General features: G+C 43.2%; 1 protein-coding gene across 1 annotated transcript; it reads left to right on the top strand.

Moving 5' to 3' along the window:
- Window positions 1-803: 803 nt before the first annotated feature.
- LOC308325390 (chymotrypsinogen B-like) lies at window positions 804-10,119 on the top strand. The gene is made up of 7 exons (XM_080777877.1): window positions 804-1,032; window positions 1,755-1,949; window positions 2,806-2,989; window positions 6,283-6,437; window positions 6,690-6,827; window positions 8,325-8,461; window positions 8,833-10,119. Exons 1-7 carry the CDS (start codon window positions 987-989, stop codon window positions 9,043-9,045), a joined length of 1,068 nt encoding a protein of 355 aa, XP_080634003.1. The 5' UTR covers window positions 804-986; the 3' UTR covers window positions 9,046-10,119.
- Window positions 10,120-11,862: the final 1,743 nt, after the last annotated feature.

Genomic DNA, 11,862 nt, shown 5'->3' with positions numbered 1-11,862 from the left:
CAATGGGTAAATAAAACAAGAACGGACAACTACGCAACATTGTAAGCTGATTTTAGTTTTCCTTATAATCAAAGTAATATTACCTTTTTTCTGGATATTATATTGTCTGTACAGAGTCTGATGATGTCAGGTTGGTGGAAGGAACCGGTCTCTGTACTGGTAAACTCGAAGTGAGACACCAGGGAGAGTGGAAACCAGCGGCTGATTTTACGTCTAGCTGGAACCTCCAGTCATCGTCTGTGGTGTGTCGACAGCTGGGCTGTAGCTCTGCTGTTGACCACAAATGGAGGTCTGGTTCTACACGTCAACCTGTGTGGTCGATTACATCTTCCTGTGTTGGATCTGAATCTTCACTGAGGGAGTGTGTAACGATGCAGGCTGCTCATTCTGGGGATAGACTGGAGGTGATCTGTTCAGGTATCTATCTATCTATCTGTCTGTCTGTCTGTCTGTCTCATATGAAACATGATGTAACTCCAACGGTCCAACCTAACCCATATGAAGCCTGAAAGATGTTCCATAGTTTTTTTTTCCCACTGTTTTCACTCAAACTAATGAATTTGATCGTGTTTCTCTTCAGCTCTCCAAGTTAAACCAACACTCCACACAATAGATAAACAGACATGAACAAACAAATATACATTATTACACATTGTAATCTAACAGATGTTCTTCTAATCTAATTCAAGTAATATTACCTCTATACTGTTTATACTACTGTCTCCCGTACAGAGTCTGATGTCAGGTTGGTGGAAGGAACCAGTCTCTGTACTGGTAAACTCGAAGTGAGACACCAGGGAGAGTGGAAACCAGCGGCTGATTTTACATCTAACTGGAACCTCCAGTCATCGTCTGTGGTGTGTCGACAGCTGGGCTGTAGCTCTGCTGTTGACTACAAATGGAGGTCTGGTTCTACACGTCAACCTGTGTGGTGGATTACATCTTCCTGTGTTGGATCTGAATCTTCACTGAGGGAGTGTGTAACGATGCAGGCTGGTCATTCTGTGGATAGACTGGAGGTGATCTGTTCAGGTAACAAAGAATAACTTCAACACTGACAATCATCATCAATCCTCCATCTAGTCTCTCCAAGAACCTGCAGAGAAAAAGTCTTGATTCTGCGGAGAACAATACTGATACTGCGGAGACAAATTCTTGATTCCGCGCCTTGAAAGTTAATATTCCACATGATTTTGCATTAAGAAATAACCCAACCTGACAATCTACAATAGTATAAATACTGTACATACTGTAAAAAACATGATGATGTCACCATGGGCCACATACTGTACAAAACATGATGATGTCACCATGGGCCACATACTGTACATACTGTACAAATCATGATGATGTCACCATGGGCCACATACTGTACAAAACATGATGATGTCACCATGGGCCACATACTGTACATACTGTACAAAACATGATGATGTCACCATGGGCCACATACTGTACATACTGTACAAAACATGATGATGTCACCATGGGCCACACGCTGTACAAAACATGATTATGTCACCATGGGCCACATACTGTACAAAACATGATGATGTCACCATGGGCCACATACTGTACAAAACATGATTATGTCACCATGGGCCACATATACTGTACATGCTGTACAAAATAAAATGAACAAACTCTCATAAAGGGCTAATATTGCTGTCTAGACTAGGGCAGAAGGGCAGGTTCTCTCTGGCGCCACCTAGGGTCTATCTGTGCTCATTGTGGACGGCTGCATCTCTCCACAGTGACACTGTCAAAGCACTGCGGACCCCCAGAGGTCCTCCAGATGAACAGCATCATGAAAGGTACGAGACGAGACGTGTACGCACCCGGAGAGATGGTGTTCTACGAATGCATGGTGGGATACACTTGGACCAGAGGACCCCACAGTGTTACGTGTGTGGATGGACAATGGACACGTTTAACAAGACAATGTGGAAGTAAGTGTATACGTTTGTCAGTGTTGTTTGATTGAAGTGTGTGTGTGTGTGTGTGTGTGTGTGTGTGTGTCACCAGTCACAAGGAGGTCCTGATTCTGGAGGTGGGCTGTGTCTTTGATTTGTACATGGACCTAGCCTGGGCACCATTTCATTTCGGTATATGATCCGGGCTGGAGCCGGATGATATGCTTACGTCATGTTGTATAGGCAATGGTTTGCCTACAACAAACAGGAAGCTGTTTGTTGCTTCCTGTTTGAATAAAAGCCATAAAAGCTCTCGTAAGCGAGAGCTTTTATTGAGAGGGAAAAGGAAGTTGTCGCCGCCTGTTCATCCTGTCTGGCGACTACAAAACAATACTACAACATGACGTAACCACATCATCCGGCCCCAGCCCGGATCATACAGACTTTTGAAACAGAGACCAGGAAGCCTGGGCCGTGTGCATAAACTGACCATGAGTGGCCTATGAGAATAGCTGGCATGACAAAGAGCAAAGCCAAACAACTTGCCAAATACTGTTCTGTTTCGGCTGTTATAGGCAGCTTGTCTGTGTGGAGGAGGAGGTGCCATATGTGTATCCTTAAGTGTACATGAACTGTCAACCCCGTTATATTTGTTTCCTTGTAAAATGTATTGTAATTTGTGGATTCAAATAAATACATTGAAGTGTGTGTGTGTGTGTGTGTGTGTGTGTGTGTGTGTGTGTGTGTGTGTGTGTGTGCGCGTGCATGCGTCGCACGGAACGCACGCATGCACACACATACACACACACACACACACACACACACACACACACACAGTCACACACACACACTTCTCTCCATGGCTCTCACGCTCTGTCTCCATTTGACTCAGGAAAGTGCGGCAAGCGGATCGGCAATATGCTCACAATCAGCGGAGGCACTCTGTCTCAACCTGGAGACCATCCATGGCAGGTGTCTCTGCAGCGCAAACGCAGAAACACATCGAATGCGTTCGGACACGTCTGTGGAGGCGTCCTCATCCATTCCTGTTGGGTCCTCACCGCTGCTCACTGCGTGTAAGATGCTCTGAATGCTGTGTCTGCTAACATGCTGCTCTGAATGCTATTTGTGCTAACATGCTGCTATGAATGCTATGTGTGCTAACATGCTGCTCTGAATGCTATGTGTGCTAACATGCTGCTCTGAATGCTATGTGTGCTAACATGCTGCTCTGAATGCTATGTGTGCTAACATGCTGCTATGAATGCTATGTGTGCTAACATGCTGCTCTGAATGCTATTTGTGCTAACATGCTGAGGTGTGAGATGTCATGCTGACCAGATTGTCCATTTCTGAGTTTTGACTCAACAATGAAACAATAATCTCTACGTTGAAACTATATACACCAGGGGTGACCAACCTGGGGTTCGCGAGCTACCGGTAGCTCGCGGGAACGTTTCACGTCGATCGCGAAGTGACGGGCAGCCAGCCATCACTGCCAATACACAGCAGAATGTCGTACGCAAAAAAGAGCAGATCTACAAGCTAACAACGTGTAGAGGCTCGATGCATTTTAGCTTGAAGATCTGTTCCCCTTGCTTCCACCGCACCGCCCTCGGCCCTCCCCCTTTTAGCACTATGTGCTCATGTGCTGCTGTGTCCTGTGTGTCTGTTGTTCCCTCGCAGTCAGCACACAGCGTCAGAGTGAACGCAGTATGATAGCGTCCCCGACACGTTGAATACTAAACTTATTTGTAAAGTTCGAACGCCAACTTTTAACCAAACGTGGGAGAAACACTGTGCACTGACGGATTATTATCGATCAAAACAATCCTTAGCGTCGCTTACAAAAACATGTGTTGCACAGCATGAATGATACGTAATCAGTTTAATCACCGACCTGGCTGGATAAATATCACTATGACAAAGTGTCAAAATGTTTAGTGCCGCTGTCAAAACATGACACAAAAAGCCACAGTTTTTTTTTATCCTGCTGTTCTATCATGGGATATTCGATACAGGGCAAGATGCTCGATTGTGAATTAAATTGTAACATTCTCCTTGGCTTTGACTACTTCAGACAGAACATCTGACACACAGCTACAGTAGACTATTAATTTACTAAACTGGTAACTTACTCGGCTGCCTACCGTTGCTCGTTAAGCAGGTCACACAATGGATATGGACCACTGATATTTATCCAGCCAGGTCGGTGATTACTTATCATTCATGCTGTGCAACTGTGTGCAACACATGCTTTTGTAAGCGACGCTAAGGATTGTTTTGATCGATAATAATCCGTCATGTGTGTGCGCGAGTGCACTCTTTATTTGCGTGCAGCCGTGCAGTGTTTCTTCCACGTTTGGTTAAAAGTTGGCGTTCGAACTTTACAAATAAGTTTAGTATTCAACGTGTCGGGGACGCTATCATGAACTCGTATGACTGACTCACATCTTAATGACACCCTCAGACTGGCAATCACTAAATATGAACCAGATTTCAAAACGCTTGCAGATAAAGTGCAGTCACAGCAGTCTCATTAAAGGTGGGCTGACCCTGAGAGTATGTCACCATATCTGTGCAAATATATATGGTCATGTTATGCCTATGTCATTTGAACATCTGCCAATGTGAATATTCATTGAAATGAGAAACAAAATATTGTGCTGTAAAAGCAATTCATGTCCTTTGCATTTTGTTTTATTTAAAAAAAACTCAACAAAGAAGTTTATTTGTATTTCCTGTCCTAATATTTTTTTTGTATTTCCTGTCCTAATATTTTTTATTTCTAATACATTTGTCTTAATATTATTTGACATTGATAATATAACTTACTATAAGAATTTATTCTAATTTAAGCTTTAGTCATTGAGCCTGTCAGAAATAGCAAAAAAACAAGTGTTTTTTCTAACACGTTTTAGTGGTAGATCTTGGCTTACAATTGGGAATAAAATGGGCTCTTGGGCTTGAAAAGGTTGGTTACCACTGATATACACTATAGCACTATAGGACATGGCATCTGTCTACATAACATTAACTACCGTAAATCCTCAAATAAACTCCTCCTTTCTATTCATTACCGAGCCCCTATTAATCACCGGGAATGGCGTTGAATTAAGTAATAAATTCCGGCCTCCTTTTATGAGCCGGGGTTTTTTGTGTTGTTTTTTTTTTTCAAGTGCCGTATCTGTTACTTTCGCTGCTCTGGCTGGCTGTGCCTGTCACGTTAGCGTCCACTGTCCAGATGCCGTGGCCGCGCTGCTCGGCTCGCACACAATACAAAGTTAACTTCGGGAGAGAGCCCCCACATGCAGATCTGCCCTTCATGTAACGTCGATGAGCGCATGGGGGGTTTTGCAGCCTGGCGCACTGGCGCAGCTCCATGCGCGTTGTGGATCTCTCATTTTATGGAACGAACGTACACCGGTATGCTGTTAGCTTGTTGCTAACGGGACCCCGTTAGCAACAAGTCTCTCTCTCTCTCTCTCTCTCTCTCTCTCTCTCTCAGACGTTCTCTCTAACACGTCTCTCTCTCTCTCTCTCTCTCTCTCTCGCGCGCACGCGCGCGTTAGAGAGAGACGCTCTCTCTAACACGTCTCTCTCTCTCTCTCTCTCTCTCTCTCTCTCTCTCTCTCTCTCTCTCTCTCTCTCTCTCTCCCGTTGAAGCACTGCAGTGTTGCACTGTTCTGATTTGATATTACCGGTATATGAAATAGCCTATCATACATTTTATTTTTATGTTATTATTTGCATCTGAACTTGTCAGTAGCCTAACTGTAGGCCTTTACCACAGTACTGTGGTAGTCTATCTCAGTTGAAGTTATATACCAGTATATTTGTGAATGTGACCAGATTTGACTGAGGGACTGCCATTGTATTTAAAAAAGATTCATGTCATATGAAAGCAGGGAATCGTATAGCTTCAAATGACAATGACATTGGTTATTCAAGTTAAATTGATGTGTTGTTGGTTTCAATAGGCTACATGAGCCCAATACATTTTACTGTGTTCTAACTGACCCAAAATGAAAATTTGAAATAAATTCCTCCTTCTTATAGCTGCCTCCTTTCAATAAAAGCCCGGTATCGGGATCGGTTGAGACAAATAATAGCCCGGGTTCCTAAAAGAGGATTTACGGTATTTAAATGACATTGTAGCCTTTCCATAAGCCTGTAAGGTCGTCAAGGCTATAGGCTAAGTCCTACGGAGCTAAGATGGAGTCTGAAGAGGTAGGTTTTCAGACTATGGTCCAAAGATTGGGAGTGAGTCTGCAGTTCTGACTGTAATGGGCAGTTCATTCCAGTCTGGGAGCCAGAATAATGAATGAAACGTCTCTCATGTCTTAATGACTGACTGTTGTTTCTCCAGTAAGACTAACGGCACCATGGACATGCAGGTGGTCTTGGGGGGAGTGGACAAAGGCATACATGAAGAGGAAGACCAGATCGTCGAAGTGGTCAGAGACTTCATTCATGGGGAATATTGGGAAAGCAAAATAAACAAGAATCCAAGAAATGACATTGGTGAGACCATTAATTTACTCTATGTCTCTGATTGGTCCATTAATTTACTCTGTCTCTGATTGGTCCATTCATCTACTCTATGTCTCTGATTGGTCCATTCATCTACTCTATGTCTCTGATTGGTCCATTCATCTACTCTATGTCTCTGATTGGTCCATTCATCTACTCTATGTCACTCACACAGCATGCCTAAAGGTCTTGTAACTATGTTATGCCAATGTTATGTAACTATTGTGTTTACTGTGTCTTCAGCATTACTGCAGCTGGGAACCACCAACGGAGCATTCTGTGCCAATGAAACCAGCTACGTTACGACTGCCTGTCTGCCAGACAAGATGTCCCCCGATGGAACGAAGTGTTGGATCTCTGGATGGGGCGAAACTAAAGATGGTATACGTGTCCAACCATTTCACTACCATTAATCACACCTTAACCCATTCTGAACGGGAACCCTATAGCATAATGTTATGCTTTAGCTATTGAAAAATCGAAGAACGACTGACATTTTTAGAATCTGATCTCGGGTCAGAATGGGTTAATCAGACCAGTGTGTGTCCAGTGGAAACCTCGTATGAATCTGATCTCAGGTCAGAATGGGTTAAAGATGGAGTGCCGTGATTGTTTTCCACCCTAAAACATGATCATCAGGTCTTATTGTTATATAAGGAGTTATATTTTTTTCCAAAAAAAAAGTGTACAATATTTGCTCTAATGTTGTTTTTATGTGGACACGCCCACCAGTTAATTAAGTATGCCCGGTTTGCTTGGTGGGTGCTTAGAGTATATATGAATAGAGACGGCACCGGATTCCTCCTCCCATCCACTTGCATTAAGTTGCTCAAAAGCGCATGAGGCGATTTCACTCCTAGGCACAAGTGCATTCTGGGATGGATTGCCCCAATAACATGAACGCGCTGGTCGTTGACTATCATTGTGCCGTTTGTGCGCGTTCACGTATGAAACATTCGTTCACGCGTCATGGCCCCAATAACATGAACGTGCGCAATGATAGTCAACGGACCAGCGCTGGCTCGAGCTGCAATATCAAATTCGGCCACAATGTCCATTTCGCCTCAGGGTTTCCTCCGGGTGCCGTCTCTATTCATATATACTCTAAGGGTGGGTGGTGATGGGTGGTGGTGAGTGGTGATCCACCTGAACTGAAGCCACACCCACAGCTGTAGTTGGGAGAGGGAGGGCTTAGAGGATGGGCTGATAGTGTGATGTCACTATATTACTGTTTATTTCATTGGCCCGTTTGACTGTCAAGGGTTCAGCCTCCAGGAAGAAACCCTAAATACAAAGTTAATACACCATTGCACATAAAAACGACTCCAGGGTGTAATGAAGTACTCTCACCTCATAGACACATGAAAAACTGGAAAAAATACAAACATTGTGGCACTCCCTCTTTAAAGCTGCTTTTAATATTTAATATCATATTGTCTATGTCCCTCAAAGTTATTTCTAATTGTTTGAGACTCAATCACCACTCTGATATAACCAGTCCTTGTAATTTCTTTCTGGACTTTGAAAGCAGTTTTAGCTGCAATACCACAATGTCCTGAGGTGGTGGGGGTGCTGATATGCAGATTATTTAATATTTGAGTCATTATAATACTGATGCTAGATAAAAACCAGGCATGTTTCCATTCCATGCCAGCTTGGAAAATCAACAATGGTGGACATTGCTGATGACATCACGATGAGGACAAAATCAGTTGAGCTGTTCCTGAGAGCAATTTCCATTAAAACACCTAATTTGACAAACTAATTTGTTCAAACTAAATTGAACAAGTTGCATTTTATGTTATAGGTACTTTAAATAAAAGCTACACCAGTCTATATTAACACAGGGATAAACCAACCAGTGTTCTTGTCCCTCAGATATCCACCCATCCAAACTGTCACAAGGACAGGTTTCCCTGATGTCTCATGAGCGTTGCATGAAGTTTTATGGATCCCAGCTGGACGACACCATGATCTGTGGAGAAAACAAGACGGGACTAGTCAGCACCTGTAGAGTAAGTGTGTGTGTGTGTGTGTGTGTGTGTGTGTGTGTGTGTGTGTGTGTGTGTGTGTTAAAAAAGGTTTAATTGAAGATAATACAAAAATGAGAATAAGTCAAAGAGATAAAGTAGATCAAGTAAGTTTGTCTTACAGGGTGACTCATATGGCTGTGTGTCTTACAGGGTGACTCATATGGCTGTGTGTCTTACAGGGTGACTCATATGGCTGTGTGTCTTACAGGGTGACTCATATGGCTGTGTGTCTTACAGGGTGACTCATATGGCTGTGTGTCTTACAGGGTGACTCATATGGCTGTGTGTCTTACAGGGTGACTCATATGGCTGTGTGTCTTACAGGGTGACTCATATGGCTGTGTGTCTTACAGGGGGATTCGGGCGGACCCGTGATCTGCAAGGACCATGGGGTTCACTACGTGGCAGGCTTGGCCAGCTGGGGGAGTGGGGCATGCGATGGTGAAAACCCTAATGTCTACACCGACGTCCACAGACAAGTGCAGTGGATTTCCCGCTGCATTGCCAGCTATGGAAAACAATGCAAGACACAGAGTGTGTGGGAATATGATGACTATGAAGTATAAACCTATTATATACATACATGTATACATAAAAGCATTATTACCTTTAATCCTCCCAACACTAAAACATATCGTCATTACGTCACCATCGAAAACCAATCACACTCTGGCATTGGGTCCTTTAATCCACATCTTTATTACGTCATCATTGAGAGCTAGTTATACAGATGTATGTAATCTGGCACCACTGCCGTATCAGGCACAATTTGCTGGGACGGTGCATATATACGCATCAAAATTGGCGGGACGGCTGGGACGATGCGTACGGCGCAAAGTAACCACATTATACCGCTAATCAACTTACAAATTACATATACATACTATATGTATAACTAGCTCTCAATGATGACGTAACAGAGATGTGGATTAAATGACCCAATGCCAGAGTGTAATTGGTTTTCGATGGTGACGTAATGACGATATGTTTTAGTGTCGGGAGGATTGAAGGTAATGCTCCTATGTATACATAATCTGGCTACACTGCCGTATCAGGCACAAGTAGTCACACACACACAGGCACAGACACAGAACTCCATGTGGGACACCGGCTGACAGTTAAAACGGGTGCTATGACAACGTATATCATTAGGTTCCCAAGTTGCATCGTTCCCAAGTAGGCCGGTGGCCGACTGCGACGGACACGTACAGGTCTAGTTTATATAATAATCAATTTTGAATACTAGCCCTTACCCGTATCCCCCTTGTGGCCGTGGGGGATACTGCGCGCGGTGCGTTTTTAATTCACTAATAAATTCATTAATAATCATTAATGTGTCAAATCGCACACACAGGCAGATAGACATTGTTAGAATTATAGTATGATGATGATAATATGACATAAGATTCAGGAATACCCCAAAGATGTATAAGTTTGTAGTATAATATAATGTAACCTTAAGAGGCAGCAGGATGGGGGTTGACACACATTTACGAAGTGAACACTTATGGTTATAGATGTGACGTGTAAATGGCTCAATTGAATAACAACATGTGTGATTTGCATCAGTTGAGTCCCAGTTTCAATGTATTGATTTATAAACAGTATGCTGGCAAATGGTTTGGGAAAATGTGTATAACTTGCCGATATTGCTTAATTCTTAAACATGCGCTGGACATGATCAGCAGTGGAAAGAGGAAGGTTCTCGGAGCAATCTGTGTTATTCTAAAACCTTTTTAATAAACATGGTTAATATGACATAATTTATGGTATTAGTGTTATTTCTTCATTCAGAGCATGCCAACACATTACACAGCATAAGAGAGGTGATGGAGCAATCGGTGTAAATCTATGACGGCTATAATTTCAATAGACATATAGTTATGACATGGCGTTGTATAGAGTAGACACTACGTGTAAGTGTAGGTTCTGCCATAGTAGAAAGGACTGCGATGGAGAGCAGGTTTATGTATCGAGCACTGATGCATTTTCTGGTTGACGGAGCGTTGCTTAAAGTCCCTAATAGTAATAACTTTGGGACAGGCCCGTCTAGAGTTTGAATGGACAGGTATCAGTCAAAAGGCCCGTATAGAGTTTGAATGGACAGGTATCAGTCAACAGGCCCGTCTAGAGTTTGAATGGACAGGTATCAGTCAAAAGGCCCGTCTAGAGTTTGAATGGACAGGTATCAGTCAAAAGGCCCGTCTAGAGTTTTAATGGACAGGTATCAGTCAAAAGGCCCGTCTAGAGTTTAATGGACAGGTATCAGTCAAAAGGCCCGTCTAGAGTTTGAATGGACAGGTATCAGTCAAAAGGGAGACATTGAAAAGGACGGGTGGGGTAAAGATAAACATATGGAATGTCAGAACAGGTCTGTCTCCATAAGCAGATCCAGCTCTTCTCCATGTATGGTTATCCAGGGTTAGATGAGGTCAGTGTATACTCGTGATCCAGATCTTCATGGCCATGGTGGTGTGACGTGTCACATGAAGGCGTGAGGCGGGACTGACGGCCATATATGGTGGCGTGACGGATCGGCGCACTGACAAGGTTTTGCAGGTTTTCATAGTAATACAATAAACGTGTAAACAGAGCTGTGTTCATGTAACACAGCTCTGTTTACACGTTTATTTGATCCCCATTTTTATTCAATATTTATTTGTACATATACATAAGTAAGACGCGCAAACGCGGGAAGCGAACGCAGCTATACGTCCAAATATGGAGTGTGTTGCATCAATCACAAACAAATCACTCAGCTCCATATATGGGTACAAAGGGGGGACACACAGACAGACAGACAGACATGATCTGCTATTAGTAAGTGCTCAGTGCATTCGCAATTATTTCATCTTGATTGTTCCACTTTTGCTTTGGCAATGTAAACTCATGTTTCCTCATGCCAATACATGAATCTACTTTGAATTGATCTTGAATGGTAGAGAGAGGTAGAGACAGAACACAGAGAGAGGGTGGAGAGAGATAGAGACATAACACACAGAGAGAGAGAGAGAGAGAGAGAGAGAGAGAGAGAGAGAGAGAGAGAGAGAGAGAGAGAGAGAGAGAGATATGGGGGGGGGTAGAGACAGAACACAGAGAGAGGGTGGAGAGAGATAGAGACAACACACAGAGAGAGAGAGAGAGAGAGGGGGGGGGGGGTAGAGACAGAACACAGAGAGAGGGTGGAGAGAGATAGAGACAACACACAGAGAGAGAGAGAGAGAGGGGGGGGGGGGTAGAGACAGAACACACACACAATTCAATTCAATTCAATTCAAAGGGCTTTATTGGCATGAGAAAACATACGTTTACATTGCCAAAGCAGAAAGAACAAAACAACAATACAGCAATACAATCAAAACAAAAATTATGTACTTTGAAGG

Source organism: Protomyctophum bolini (assembly GCF_963924005.1).
Source record: "Protomyctophum bolini genome assembly, chromosome: 12".
Taxonomy (NCBI): domain Eukaryota; kingdom Metazoa; phylum Chordata; class Actinopteri; order Myctophiformes; family Myctophidae; genus Protomyctophum; species Protomyctophum bolini.
The sequence above is the reverse complement of the archived record's forward strand: the minus strand, read 5'-3'. Positions and strand labels throughout refer to the sequence as shown.